The following is a 16,535-nucleotide window of genomic DNA, read 5'->3' on the forward strand; positions in this document are numbered from 1 at the left end:
CCTGTGATGCCTCAGTATACCCCCATTGCAATGGATCACAATGAACATCACTCTCTTGACCCGTTTTATTCTTCATGTTTCCCCTTTTTGGGTTGTACTTCACTGGTGGTGGACATGTGGATGTGTAGATGGATGTGTTAGTTCTCGAACTTTTTTCTTCATTGCCCTCTGGCCAACCATATCCAATGTATTAAAATAACTCTTAAACTCTTTACACTCTTATTCTAAATTCAATTGTATCTCATTATCTTCTTGAGTAACTTAATGCTCTTCAATCTTTAATTTCTTCCAAAACACATGAATGGATTCTAACAGAATAGGGTCTCCTTGTATTTGAAGACCTGCAAATTCACACGCACAGGGTAACTCGTGTGTTGTTCTAAAAAAGGAACCACATGCATCTTTGTAAGAACCAGCAGCTAATTTTACCTTTTCGAACTCTTTTGCAACATGTTGTATACACTAACTTGAAGTAAAATGGAAACTTATACCGACGTTCAATGTTGGAAATACTTTTTTGAAATGATACTCTAATTGTGCCTAATTTCAACTTCAACATGGTGTTCACAGCATCCCAACTTCTACACCAATTTCCTCAGTCAGTAGTCAACATCTTATTTAGTCTCTAATGAGCATATTCAACCCTAAAAAACAAAAATAGAAAAAAGTTATAAATTGATCAATAGTATTGTAATAAAATCAAGGTCACAAGGATGTACATGTTCATTGTTCTACTCCCTGAATGTAGCAACAAACGTTTCTTTATAGGGTGTCAACCATGTTTGAGGCACACACTGAAAAAATAAAGAAATATCAACACATACTACCTCAAAATGCTTTAAGTGTTCCACAAACTCAAACTCCATATTTGAATACATGACTTTGTTCCAGAAGCCCATAACATGCTTTTACCTTTAGATTTGACATACTCCTTACACTTCATACTAACATTTTTTTGAAATATGGAACACACACAATAGATGAATTAAGGATGGCAGCACAACTTTCATGGCATCCATCAATGCAAGTTCCCGATTCGCCACCACAACCTTCAATGGCAACTTCTCAATCCATAACAACTCCTTCAATTTCTCTATAGCCCTGTGAAGTTTTGGTCCCTTTCATGTTCCAAATAGACATATACAATAAAAAACGTCAACGTCGTTGACGTGACACCAACAATCTCAAGTACTGGAAGTTGATACCTTTTTGTTTTGTATATACAATCAAAAATCAACACAATATGAAATTTAATCAACAGCTTTCGATAATCAAATAAAGGAAAATTTACACTTTTGAGGAAGGCAATATATGTCTGTTTTATATGTATAATAAAAAATCAAGACCAAATGAAACATGTTCAATAGGCTCACTGAATCAAGATGTGTACAAAATATATCAGTAATAACATTTGATTCCTCCTTATTTCTGGTCTAGTACATGTATTTCACATCATAAATTAGTTTCAGTAGATGTTATATTTCTTTCAATGGATATGTCTTGCTCGTCATGTATGTAGATTTTGCCTTATAGACATACGTAACATTGGTCACGTTTTCTGGATCTCTATCTTTCAAAGCAGCAATTGTGTATCAGGGAGCCATATTGTATTTTTTTTCCATTTCATTCACAAATTGTCTTTCATTATGTTTTAAATGACTTATTATATCATGACCGTCAAAATCTATAGATAGTTTATGATTATGAATACCACCTAACCGTCACTTGCCAAGCACTACCACTTGGAACAAATCTCAATATAAATGGGCTTTAACTTACATATTAAGAGTGCCTTGAGAGGAATTCTTGTTCTTGTGGTTTCCTCCTCTTTCACAATCCATAACAAATTTACCTTTCCTCCCCCTAAGCCCATTTGTGGTATCAGAATGGACAATAACAACAATAATCCCATATTGTTTTTCAATAGAATGTGTCCATGCTGACGTGTCCGTCCGAAAGAGAAATTTATGTCATTTACAATATACAATGAGTGAATGGTTTCTACCAAATATATTCAAAGTCTATTAAATTTTACAAAAGATAAAAACAAAATATATGTGACTAAAACATACAACGTCAGTGATGAAGAACTGAGTAAAATCTGTAGAGGAACCATCCACTTCAGGAGCGCACAAGGACAACATGATAAATAGATCTACCAGATTTCTTACAATGGGCTAAAAATCAAGTATACCAAATTTTTTAAAAAAAAATCCAAAAACTCCCTACATCTTTTAAGATATTCGGGAATTTTGTAGTTTACTGGATTTTTCAAAAAATTCGATCAAAAAATGCATTTTATGAAAAAATAGAGTATTAATGCACCAATTTTTAAAAATCTGGTAAAAACGCATACCCAATTTTTAAAAATTCGATATAATTGCAAATTTTTAAACAATTTTAGTAAAATTGATATCGGATTTTTACTACAACTACTGCTTCTATTAGAGTGAATTTTTTTTACCAACTGCAATTTTGATATGGGTAAATAATGAGAATGGTATTTTGATCATTACGAAAATTATGGAGGTGACTGGTACATTTTTAGGACAGCGGGACAAAATCTCATGTATCTTTCATAAGAGATTTCTCTCACCCTATGTGATGGAGAAGCACCCAAAGAAAATTCAAAAACTCCCCTCAGAATCTATAAATGTATTTCCGAACGCACACATTTCACACCAAATACATGTGTAAATGAGCCACACCTCTAATTTTGCATGAAAATAATCCGTAGATGCACTTTCGTATTAACGCTAGGTGCACCCCATGCATTTCTAACTGAGACACACTCATTTTTCCTTAAATTGATCCGGGGATGCAACTCTATAGCAGGTTCTAGAGATGCACTTTTGTATTCACCATATATGCATCAAATGCATTCCTAATTGAGAAACGCTCATTTTGACTTAAATTGATCCGGAGTTGCACTTTCGTATTCATCACAGACAGTAAATTTTGATATTTTTTTTTATGAAATACTCTGATGTAACAGACCATGTATTATAATTATACTATCATAAAATTTTTTTTAATAAATTAAACCATAAACTTAATGCACAAGATGAAAATGATATATATGAAAAAATCTATCTATTATATAGTCAAAATAACAAAGTAACAAATGATAATAATATTCATAGTGCCTAATACAAATACTACATAATATAAAATATACACTAGTGCGTATGTCGGACTCCGAGGTTCCTTCGTTACCTCCTGTATTATAGTTTCACCCGTGCATCGGTAAGAATGACATATACAATATTCCTCCCAATCGAACCTTCCGAAAAGACTCCTCTATCTATACTTGCAACCAGTTCTGCCTCAAACACCAGCATAAGATTTCTACAAACTGGCATAGTACAAACAAAGTCAACGATATAAAACCAATAAAACAGCACTTGAAAAACATAGTTAAAATTTTATCATATTTTCGCAATTATACATAATAAATTCAAGTTTAAGAGATTAGATCATTCTTATTTCTAAAAAAATTCAACAAAGCTGCAATAGCACTCATGATATTTTTCTGTCACTGCTAGTGCTCAACAAATTTCTTGCTGCTCTGGATAAGTGATGGTTGTTATAAAAACAAAATGACAATGATATTGACTTTCTTTGAGAACTTGCAAACAATTAATCAGTTTTCTTCATTTGTTTTGCAGAAATTTAAAGGTATGAGCTATCATTAAAAACTGATATTATTAAAGTTATAATCATATACAACAAAATTATTAGCTAAATAATCTCGTTTTAATTTTTATTGAAAATAATATTTTTTAAAAATTTTATTATTAAAGATTTAATAATGATTTTGAAATTAAAAAATATAAAGAATATTCAAATAATTATAAGACATCAGTCTAAAATTTTGTAGTCATTGAGTATGAGAAGAATTAAAATTTCACAAAAACAATATAATTTCACTTTGAGATCTTTAACTCAGTTGTGTCATATCCCTAATATGATAAAAATAAATAAAGGGAATCCAAAAAATTCACAAAGATTGTAAAATAAGATAATTAAAAACTCAATTTTAAAAATGAAAGAATTAAAAGTTAATTTTAGTAAAATTAAAAGACCGATAATATGTTTAAACCAATTATTAATTTGGCCAACGTTGATGAACTTTTAAAAATTACAAAAGCTTTCAAATTCAAACAGTCATTAAATGAATTTAACATATTCAATTATGATTTAAAGATTACCAATCCCACTATGCTAGACCTTGCACAAGTGACAAGGTCAAGGATTACCAAAACCACATGTTGAATCTTAAACCAAAAAACTAACCAAATGCTAACAAATCCTAAACACCAACTACACTTTCTAATTAACAACTACAAACCATGAAACTATAAATAGTCAAACCAATTTCATGTTTTGTATCATATCTCATTTAAGTGTATCATCACTCTCCAATATGGCTAGACCACTTTTAGTAATCAACCCTTCACTAAGCACTTCAAACATTGGTTTTACTGCTCTGACCCTTATGATGTGTGCTGTCGCGTTGCTCATGTGTGCTTCGCATTCACGCAAATGGCGCCATTGGCTCGCATGCAATGCGTTTGCAGAAGAGCCTGTTATAGGGCAAAACAATGAAGTGGTAATGATGAGTGGTTGTGAACAACAAGAAGAAGATGCTTCAATTTGGCAGAAGAATATACTTATGGGTGGGAAGTGCCAGCTCCCTGATTTCTCTGGTGTTATCATCTATGATTCCATTGGCAACGTAGTAAACCCTGCTAAAACTTCTCTTCCATTACTAACATGGAAATAACAATGTGAAGAACCGCTTCAGGATTCTTCTGGTCCATTAAGGTGTGGTCCTAAGCTGTGTGCAAAAGTTTCTGTTTTGTTGATGGTAGTTTGTTTTCCTAAACTCTAGCTTGATTCTTCTGTTGGTAGCCTTGGTTTATGTGGTGGCACTATTTGTCTTTTTTCTTTTGAATTGTATCCATGTATAGGGTATGGTTGAACTGTCTTATTTTAATAACATAAACACAAACACATGTGAGACTATTTCAGAGTTTATAAAAACAACTTATGACATGTTTACAAATTGTTTTCAACGTATATATAAATGCAGTTTGAATTTATTTTATCTTTTTGTAAAATTTATCTTATCAAATAAACTAACTTGAACTATTCATGTATAATGTTGGTCAAAACCATACAAATTAACACTCTATTCTTGCTATAGAAAATATCGAAACTATCTGTCAGAAACTATCTGTCAAAAAATAAATACGAAGCTAATACAAAACCAAGAGTAGTTTACTTACTACTCTGGTATAATATGTCCAATCCACTTCATTAAAATGTTTGTCTCTTATCTGATGCTGATGCATTCCGCCCCCTAAACCCGACAACACTGAGTTTAGGATTTGTAGATTTGGTGGCAGTGGCCCTTTTACCCGTTCGCTTACTCTCCGAAGAAGCTTTTATGAAGCTACTTGGACTGGAAGATTTTACAGATTTTGAAACGGGAAATCCTTTCTTTGAAGACTTTGATGGTGATGATTGTTTACCAAATTTCATGCCTGATCTGGTATTCCCAGAACCGGTGCGAGAATCAGATTTGCCCCTAATACCTGACCTGGTATCCTCAGAACTGGTGCGAGAATCAGATTTGCCCCTAATACCAGACCTAGTATTTGTAGAACTGGTGCGCGAATCGGATTTGTCCCTACTACCTGACCTAGTATTTGCAGAACTGGTGCGAGAATTGGATTTGTCCCTACCTGACCTGTTAGCGGTAGAAGTTGGACGAGAACCAGATTTGTCCCTAATACCGGACCTGTTAGCGGAAGAAGTTGGACGAGAATCAGATTTGTCCCTAGCTTTTGAAGTTTTGACCACATTTTTGTTCTTTCTTCTTTGCTCAGTGATTTGGTTCCTGGTTACGTCCATCCGGAGACTTTCTTTAGTGATAGCCTCCAAACTTTCATTCTTTCTTATCGCCTCCTCTATTTTGGTTGCCAAGCCAAAGTCCTTTTTAGTAACCAAACTTGTTACTTTCCCTGCAACAGAAAAAGTGTTTTTTTATGCTTCCTAATACAAGCCCAAAAATAAGACCCAGCATGTTTTATTTTACGATCTTGCTTCAAAAAGCTCGATCTTGACAATGCCTGCGAAGAAAACAATCTCTCTCTGATCGTAGCACTCTTAGGCATAACATCTTACGATCCAACACTCGATCTTGACTACACTAGAGAGGACAATATTCTCAATTTGGTTAAACAGATACACACATAAGAAATTGTTACCTTTAGCACCCATACGAGCAGTTCTACCCGTGCGATGGAGGTAATCGATCTACAGTTGAAAGGTAAGTAAAGTAAGTAACCAACTAATTTTTATTTTTTTTTAAAAAGGGTAGAAAGAAGGGATTTTTGACCTAATAAATATTTTAATGGTAGATATGATACTCACAGAATTCAGAGGGAAATCAAACATGATAACGTGATCGACATCCAAGTCCAGACCCCTAGCAGCCAAGTCTGTGCAAACCAATGTAGGGCAATCTCCAGTGTTACTCTTAAACTTGTTGAGGTTTTCAACCCTGCATTTAAAAGAAAAGTGATACAGGTGAGTGGAAATAAGGGAAAATAAATCTCAATTATTTATTTTCCATCTAAAATTTAACAGTTGACAGAGTTGTTTCCTAGAGGCTTAATAAATCATCTAAGCATACAGACAATAACTGCAACTGCATCACAAATTCACAACAGTATTAGGTGTGAGAAGTATCCAAAGAATCTTAAATTAGTATATGACCTTTGCTCCGCTGGTACCTCCCCATGGTAGTTCACTGTAAAAATCAGATTTTCACCAAGAAAGTGATCCACAGCACGGCTAGAATTCAATGTGTTGCAGAAAACCATTACCCTGTTACCCTTGGCAAGACTTGGCTCTAATACCTGCAATCACATGATCACAAATTACATAATAAAAACCATGTGAATCAAAACAATATCCAATCCAGCTAGTAGTCCGATAGTGAATATGTAGCATACATGGACTACCATAAGAAAAAATGCATCCCAGATTTCACTATAAAGCAGACAAAACAGATGAAAATGCCAAGTACTTGAATACAAGCAGAATAATAGAAAAACTACAATAAAGTGTGTGTTCTAAGTATGAAGAAAACGGGACAATTCTCATTTTATTGCCTCCTTCCTTGAATATAAGAACCCGTTGACTAAATCACAAGAATAGAGAAAGTTGGTGATAATATTTTATTTGTTGATAATTGGTACTGTATTATAACTTTACCCTACATGAGAGAGAATTACTTTATGTCCTCGTAGTATTTATCACCGGTTGCATATGTAACATAACTAGGGATATGTCGGTAAAGAAATAATTAATGTAGTTGAAAATTTCAAAGAGGTTTTATAAAAAAAAGGATAAGGAAATATCTCAAGAGGGTCCTAGATTTAGAGATGGAGTTAGGCCCTGATACCATGTTAAGAAATGAGGTTGGGCCTAACTCAACCCTACAAGCCGATTTTGTAGGGTTGAGTTAGGACCAACCACATTTCTTAATAGCAGTTTCACCTATTCCCTCTTTTTAAGTGGATGTAAGCAACAGTTATTATGTCTGATAGAAATTGATAATAGCAAAAAAGCAAGTGTTGTAAACTATCAGCTTTTAATTTTATCAGGAAAAAAAGCTATCAGCTGAGAAGCTTGAAACATAAAAAGTAACAGTATTATTCCTAACACGGCATAGACTTCTTCCACGAGTCGTTTTAAAAGCAAAGCAGCTTGAACAGGATTCAAAGTTCAGACCTAGAATCAAATAATCCCCGGATAAACTAGGTGTAACGTGAGCTACATCAAATCTCAACACATGTCAAATGATAATCATTGGCTGATATGTCTAATACTGCAGATTGTAAACTGCATATACCTGAAGTAATGCATCCAGCTTGTTCTCAGAACCAGAAAGTTTAAGAAAATCATGACGAGCGGAAGAAATCTTTTTATGCAATGTGGAAGTGCGCAGATGGACAATGCCTTGAAACTCCTCATCAACCAGATTTTGCACAGCCTGCAAGGTTAAAAGAAGTCAACACTTTGCAACTTCACTATCAAATATTAACATGAAAATTGTTCATTAGATTTATATATAATATAGATTGTCTAGTGTTCATAAGAATGAAGAGCACCCATTGTTGTCAAGTAGAAGGTATAGCGCTATAGCATAGCGGAATTGGAACGAACTGCTATTGTTCCACAATACACGATTAAGTACAAGGAATTAAATAGCCATAGGCGAATTAATTTTGTAGGATACTCTATCAAATATTTTCAAGAATTTTACCGGGGTAGAAATAACAGAGATGTTTACAATATTTAAAACTAGACCACATGAAGAATCCACAAAGTTTAAGGATACTGACTGTTCCACCACATCTATGCATTAACAGAGCTAAAAAATTTATACATGCAAAATGGTTGAATGCAAGCCAAGCTAGTAAGGAATTAATAAAGACACAGAAGAATACCCGCAAAACACGTTCAATATTTAACATGTACAGGAAGAAAGAAGAATTCGAGTGTTAATGTCAAAATACAAACAACCAATAAAATTGTGTTAAAATAATAATTTTTCAGATGTCATTGGCCCTTTCTCACTATACATGATTGGAAAAGTAATGACAACTATAATAACACCATGAAAGACCCACGCTCATATAAAAAGAACAGTATTGATTGTTTCAATATGATAGTTTCTGAACAGTACACAAGATAATGGAAGATGAATATATGTGGGAATAATATCTTCGAGGGGTGACATGTTCTTAACTTCGAAACAATATGTGAAAAGATAGATGTCAACCTTTGAAAGGAATGCTCACAATAAAACTTTAGTTTCTGAACTCATAGATGTACTGTACTTATTTATTATTTCACACGTATAGGTAAATTTTGCACAGCCAACTGAAAAAACCACGAGAAAATATTGATGAACTTGTGTTTTGCAAATCATTTGCAAACAAGCATGTGAAGGGTTATACATAACAAAAGATAAAGTGATAAAAATGCAAACATTTTATTATCAGATTAAAATAAACAACTATGGTCATTTTACGAATAACCTTCTAAACTAGTAATATTTAATTTGCATGTGTGGCCAACAAGCTTTTAGTACAAATCAGCATACCTTTGTCATGGTTGCAGTAACCAAAACAGTCTGGAAACCTAGGCTATCAGGTTTAGAAGCACGCTGTTTTAATGGGGCTATGAACTTGCGAATATCAGGACCAAAGCCCCGATCAAACATCGTGTCTGCCTCGTCTAATACCTGCAGAACAAAGACTACTCTTAGTAAGTGCAGCTTGCAGCTCGTTGTCGTATATTTAATATTGTCAATTTAAAGGCACTCACCACGTATTGGATGTCACCATATACCATATTTCCCTCTTCGATATGTTGAAGAATCCTGCCAGGGGTACCAACTACCATATCAATGGGGTTGCTGAGTGAATCCTCCTGAGGCCTAAGACGGCCACCACCACTTACCATGGTGCACCTGAATCGTGCATGATGACTAATTGATTTTGCAACTCGAAAAACCTATAAAGCTCGTTTTATATCAATTTTTGTGCAATTCAACTCGGAAAAAGTGATATCTAAACCGTGAGAAAAATGAAAACACAAATACCTGCTCAGACAACTCCCTTGTAGGGCATAGCACAACGGCTCGGGGACGCTTGGGCTTCAAAACTAGTCCATTCAGTTGCTCATCTCGTCTTAGCAACTACAGCAACAAATCAACAGTGTCTCAACAGTTCCCAATACATACCTAAACAAAGTACTTAAAAAATAAAAGTTTGAAATTTATGAAGGATTTGTTTTAAATGTAGATTGGTGCATACATAAAAGCTAAAAAAAAAAAAAAGTGGTATGTTTTGATTCTACAAAAAGAGTGGAACCAAATAGATCATAACCAACCAAACAACATGTTCCATCCTCTCTGGTCCATGTGCCAAAATCAACCTCAATTTGATAATTTTCATTCAAATACATAAAATAAGAAAAAAAAAGTGAGTCATTCTGTGTAAGAAAACACGGTGTTGAGAATCCATGTTCCTTGGATAGTGATGTAGCCTCCATAATAATAAAAACAAGTCAGTTTTGTAGAATTGACTTAAACCCAACCCATATTCTAAGACATATGCAGAAAATGCAAGTTTCTTCCTTGAAACCAACATCCCATCAAAACAAAATCAAAAGCTCAAACATCATTAGATTTATAGAAGCAAACAGTTTGTTCCATTCTCTCCTGTCCATATATCAAAACCAACCTAAATTTGAGTAATTCCACTAAAATGCATAATATTCAAAAATGCAAGTTTCTGTCTTGAAACCAACGGCAACCTATGTAGCCCGGATACTTCAAAAATAGAGAAGTATCAGAGTCCATACACATCCAATACCGAGACGTGTCCGATCATTCCCATACGTACTCATAAAGTATCCAATAATTTTTTATTCTTTTCAAAAATATTTTCAATCACTGATACTTCTCCCAGATACATCTGTCTCAGATTCATCTCCAATACTTCTTCCCAACTAAAGACACAGTTGACTTCCAGACTCGTTACACTTTCGATATGTCGGACTAACTAAAATTGCTCGTTTATGCGACACATATATACTGATATATGTGGGTGAAATATATGTAAATATGCATTTTTTTAAAATTCTGAAAAAATTCAGAACAATATTTTCAATTTTTCCAAAAATACATTATTGAGTTAGCTTCATCGCGATTAAAAACAGGAATATCCATAATCAAATGTCATTGTATCCAACCAACAAACAATAACAACAAGCAAGCAAGCATTATCCCACTAAGTAAGATTGATTACATGGATTAACTTTTGTCATAATGATCTATCCAGAACCATGTTTATATCCAAATCGTTAATCTCGAGAATTTTCTTAATAACTTCTCTCATAGTCTTTCTAGGTCTTCCTCTTCCTCCAACTGTTTGACTTCTCTCCATCTGATCTACTCCCATTACCACAAAACCTACAAGTCTAATCTCTACATGTCCAAACCACCTAAGTCTATTTTCCACCATCTTGTCTACTATAGGTGTTACCCCAACACTCTCTAATATTTTAATTTCTAATCTTATCTTGTCTAGTCTTACATGGTAATGTGAATGAAATAATTTAGAAAATTTGAAGTAATTGAATGTGAATGTAACCACTTTCATCAATATGTGATAGTGTACTACATTGACACCAAACACGCCTTCAATAGTGTAGGTGCTACTCAGTTAGAAACTAAACAAGTCCTATAATCTTATCAAACCCAACCATTATGGTGATTTAGAACAATGAATTACCTGAACAAGTGGAAGCAAGTAAGCAAGAGTTTTTCCAGAACCAGTATGAGACCCTAAAACAACACTTTTCCCCTCCAGAACAGCGGGAATACCAATACACTGTATCTCAGTAGGAACTTCAATCCCAATTTCTTTAACAGCACCCATAACCTCATCACTAATCCCCAATTCCTGAAAACTCCCAACAACATCATCAACATCATCATCAACAACAACAACCTTCTTCTTTCCCTCAGATTTCTTCACATTTTCAGAAGCTGTTTTTGTAACACTTCCTTTTAAGTGTCTAACTCTCAGCTTCTCGAGAAGAATCGAGTGTTTTTCAGTGTCAGTGTCTGATAGAGCTTCCGGTGTAGCGGTTATGGAACAGAGAGGTCTGAATCGTGGGGGAATGGTGGTAGGGTTTGAGAGTGTGAAGAATGAGAAACGGTTACCGTTAAGGCGTCTGGTTATGGAAGAAGAGAGGGAGAAGAGGATTCTTCCGCTAGCACCCGCCATTGATGAAGAAGAAGAGTTAAGTTTGTTTTGGGGTTTTGGGGTTAGATAGGTGTCATTGATATTTTGGCGAATCAGGGTCGAAAAACAAATGGGAGAGTGCGAACACGAACACATTTTAGGATATGCAAAATCTATCTATACCTAAAACTATATTGCTATACCTATAATTAATATTATATAACCAAATAAAATAAATTAAAATTTTAAATGAGTTCCTAAGAAGTTGACTTATAGTCTTACAAAAATGTGGGGATCTCGTTGGTGACTAAATAATGTTACTCAAAATTGGTTGGTAGTTGAGTTTAGTGTTAGTCAAATTACCCTCAATAGAAAGAAGGTTAAGTGAATGTAAAGACACTCAAATGTGAGTTAGTCACGAAGGTCGTAAAAGTGTTAAGAATATATTAAAACTCAATGAAATTGAATAGTTTAGATTTTTACTCATGTTCTTTGTTTATAGTGCTACTAATCAAAATAGTTATTGACATATAGCCATGTTTTTAGGAGATAGAGCACATGTGGATTAGAGAAATGAGAAATTTCAGAAAATGGAAAGAGCAAATTTAACATAGAGCACCATCTACAGGAGAAAAAGTCACGCATTATTGGTATAATTAGTCGAACAAAACTAAATATTATTTGAAGAGGTTTAGTTTTTGATCTCGTGTAGCCCTGAGGTGTTCACTATCACGTTTATTGATCTAGAATTGATGGTGTGTTATGGGAAATGGTAGGTATTTTGGTGTCTTGGTCCGACATTAAAGTGAGCGGTATCTGCAAACACGCTCACGCCCAAGTCATTGACTAGCAGAGGTAGAAAAGGGTATTTTAGGTTTAAAAAAAGTGTATCTTGATTTCACGTATTGCATTCCTTTTATAGTCAAGTTCTAGGGTTTTAGGGACCTAGAACATTCTTGTGCATAATAGTTGTTCAATGGGACAAGTGTTGATATTTTATTTTTTTTACGATCTAGCAGTCTTCCTTTAATCATTCATCTTGATCAAATGTTTTCATATGGTAGGATCACATGTGTTCCCGAGGTCCTGGGACTTTCCTCTCTAAGACACCTATCTTTGTATCTGTTGATTTCCCAACCTTAATCTAGTAGCCCCTAAAATTATGAATCAAATTGAGTCTTCTTCATTATGAGTTAACGCTTTTAATGGGTCATCTTAAACATGTTCGTGATAAGTCTGTTTTAGTCGTGTTTTGTGTTAATTTTTATGTTTTTTGCTTAAGGTTTTACCTTCTTCTTCCGCATTGTTTGCTTGTTTAATATTTTAGGAAAATAGTGGTTGTTGGGTGAATTCAAGTTCTATAAAAAGCCATTGGAAATAGGGGTGGAAATAGGCTGGACCGAGCTAGGCTTTGCCAAGCCTGAGCCTGGCCTGTCAAAAAAACTGAAGCCTAAGTCTGGCCTATAGCCTGTCGTAGGCTTATTTTTAGGCCTGAGTCTGGCCTTTTTGAAGGCCTGGTTAGCCTGTTAGCCTACATAAAAGCCTATTTGTTATAGACATATGTAAATAAGAAATTAAAATAATGTTTAAATAGACTAACTAACTAAAAAAGCAAGAGACTAAAAATTTGTTTGTATTGACTTATTTTAACTCATCACGTGTTTTCATCTTATTTTCACAAGGTCTTCAAGATAATCAAGTTTTATTTATGTATTTTAATTCAAAGTACAAAATATAACATAATGATAATAAAAAATTGTTCATATTTATTTAAATAGGTCGGCCTGGTAGGCTTAAAAGGCTTTGTTTAGGGCCTGAGGCCTAGCCTTTTTTAACTATATAGCCTTATAAAAAAGCCTAGGCCTTTTCTATTTAACAAAAATGTGTGGTCTGGCCTAAGCCTATATAGGCTAGCCTGTAGGCCCCTGTTATCGGCCTGGCCTATTTCCACCCCTAATTGGAAAGCACAGAGCTTAGAAAAAAGATCATAAAAAATTAAGAAAATAGCTTAGGATAATGAAGATTATTGCCAGAGTGTAATATTTATTACGGCCGTAAGCGCATTTTCCAGCCAGACGTTTCCTTTGACAACCCTTGCACTTTCCAGCCATTTTTCTTCATGATCAAGGCTCCTTAGTGTTATTTTAATGGTCTTAAGCGCACATATACACACACCATGGCAAAAACTCATATCGGAGGGCTCTAACACACATTTTACATTTTGCGATTTTCTTAGATTAATTTAGATTATATATATATATATATATATATATATATATATATATATATGTATATATATATATATATATATATATATATATATATATATATATATATATATATATATATATATATATATATATATATATATACACACACACACACACCCATGAAAAAAACTCATATTGGAGAGCTCTGACATACCTTTTACATTTTACGCGTTTTTTAGATTAGTTTAGGTTTTCCGGCACAAGTTTATGCTTTCCTACTTTTTTTACTTTTATTCAAGTCACTCGGGAGCCAGTATTATTTATTACTCGCACCTATTCAAGTTTTAATATTCAACCATTGCTTCTTGTTTTCAATTCATCTGTTTTACGAATATGCCTATGTTTTTTTCCTTCAATAATATGCATATTTTTATGATAGTTATGTCTGAGTAGATTTCCTCAGGATTTAAGATCATGGGTGTGGATTTATGTGTTTGTAGTTATAGTCAAAGTGATCAAAGATGGTGAAGTTTCAAGTCAACTAAGTAGCTAGTTAGTTTTGAAGATGACAACACTTAATACCAAACGATATCGAGTGAAGTCAAGTATCTGTTAAAGTTTGCTCAAGCGGTCAAAGGTGCACAAAATGTTAGTTTAAGATATCCTACTTACTCAAGTTATGCTATTAAAGATCAATACATCTATTTAAAGTCAACAATTAAACGAATTTCAAGTGAAGACTTTAGTTTTAAGGATCACTGGTGGTTTGACTTCTCGACAATCAAGTGATGGTAATCAACATAAAGATATATCAAGAATCATCAAAAAGATCCAAGGCTCTTGTGTGATGCTAAAGTGAAATATGATTATGCCAAGACTTGAAACTTTAGAGTTGTAAAAGAGACAATGTGAAAGTTTGTATGGGCGTGTTCAACTAAGTGTCCAGTCCCTTGTGAAAGACACAAGGGTATTCTTGGAATACCATGTCTAAATCACACACACAAGCACTAAAAACTTTTGAGAAGCCTCTTATATTTTATTTAACCATCAAAATGATTTGAGACCAAGCTAGTTGATTAGGAAAGTGTATGATTTATTGGAAGATATTTTCTATTTGAATAATCGATTAGAACATTAACTTAATCGATTAGCTCATGATTGGTTCAGTCTAAAATTGATTGGGACAGCCTCTTAATGATTCGTAACGGCTATATATATATATATCTAAACACTCCATTTATGGTTTCAGCAACCGATTATTTAGAGTGTATAATCTATTAGCCTTATTGATTATGACATTAATTTGGCATGTGGATTATTTCAAAATTTATACCATACTTTGGCCTATAAATGAGAGCTTCTCAATTACTTTTTCACATCCAAAAAACAAGTTTAAGTTTCATTTTTCATTTCTCTAAAAACTCTCATTTTCTCGCATTTATTTAGCTATAGTGCTTCGAGAGTATTCTTGAGTCTAAGTGTGATTCATTATTTTGGGTGAGATCTGAATTGTAAATTTACCAAGAGTATATTGTCTCTTCAGTAAGCAATTCTTCTATAGAATGTTGTTATTTTTGTTACGAGCTAAACCATTCAAAAGCTCTTGTATTTTTAAGGGATTGCCTTAGAAAGTTTCCAGTTGGTTCGTTAGTTTCGCCTTGAAGAAAAAACTCTTTTTTGGTTTGTGAATATCAGCCTGTGAAATATCCCTAACATTTATTGAGTTCAACCCAGTTAAAAGCTCTATCGATTCGAGATCAGAACGGTTAAAATCTCTCTTGATTTCTTAATTCAGCCTAGTATAAAAGCTCAATATGTTTGATACCGGCCTAGTAAAAATCTCATCTTGGTTCATGGTCAGCCTCTATGAATCCCTGGTTCAGTTTAGAGGATAGCCAATTCAAAACTCCGTCTTGGTTCGAGATCATCCCGTAGAAACTTTGTTTGCTTTTGAAACTGGCCACTTTAAGCCTTGTATGTTGTTTGGTTAGAAATTAACTTGAAAACTTTATTTCCTTGTATAAGGAGGTTGATGGGTAAATCTTTCTAAAAATTCTCAAATTTATTGGATACTCTCAAGAATTATTCTTGGGAATAAGAGTAGGTCATCTTAGGTCGAATCTGGATAATTCTCTAGTGTTATTCTCTTTTGCATTACTCTTTTACTTTCTATTAACTTTATTTCCTTTGGTTTTCCACTGCCTTTATTTATTTATTTTATTAAATATTTTCAAACACTGATTTAATAAAGGATTTTAGTTTAAACCATAGTTTTTCAAACCTCAACAATTCACCCCCTGAAAGCATAAAGTTATCGTTCAGAATTGTTTATATGCCTCAAGTACCATTTGTGTGTTTTGATGTTTTTGTCAATTTGATTATTGATTGATTGCGTATTTGTAATTTGTACATTATTTCATTCGTGTTCTTGTACGCTTTTATCATTTGAATTTCTTTGTAATCGCTTAGGCTACTGTTAGTTTGTACC

At 33.7% G+C, this 16,535-nt stretch overlaps 2 protein-coding genes across 2 annotated transcripts; one reads left to right on the plus strand and one right to left on the minus strand.

Moving 5' to 3' along the window:
* Positions 1 to 4,426: 4,426 nt before the first annotated feature.
* Positions 4,427 to 4,786, plus strand: LOC131623091 (uncharacterized). Its single transcript, XM_058894115.1, has one exon. The coding sequence runs from the start codon at positions 4,427 to 4,429 to the stop codon at positions 4,784 to 4,786; it is 360 nt and encodes a 119-aa protein (XP_058750098.1).
* A 296-nt stretch (positions 4,787 to 5,082) lies between these two features.
* Positions 5,083 to 12,010, minus strand: LOC131623053 (DEAD-box ATP-dependent RNA helicase 39-like). Its single transcript, XM_058894079.1, has 9 exons — positions 11,382 to 12,010; positions 9,686 to 9,781; positions 9,409 to 9,597; positions 9,185 to 9,325; positions 7,928 to 8,068; positions 6,787 to 6,929; positions 6,442 to 6,571; positions 6,276 to 6,324; positions 5,083 to 6,029 (listed from the first exon to the last, which is right to left on the minus strand). The coding sequence occupies exons 1-9, from the start codon at positions 11,991 to 11,993 to the stop codon at positions 5,323 to 5,325; spliced, it is 2,208 nt and encodes a 735-aa protein (XP_058750062.1). The 5' UTR covers positions 11,994 to 12,010; the 3' UTR covers positions 5,083 to 5,322.
* Between the last annotated feature and the right edge of the window lie 4,525 nt (positions 12,011 to 16,535).

Source organism: Vicia villosa, unplaced genomic scaffold (assembly GCF_029867415.1).
Source record: "Vicia villosa cultivar HV-30 ecotype Madison, WI unplaced genomic scaffold, Vvil1.0 ctg.000048F_1_1, whole genome shotgun sequence".
Classification (NCBI taxonomy): Eukaryota; Viridiplantae; Streptophyta; class Magnoliopsida; order Fabales; family Fabaceae; genus Vicia; species Vicia villosa.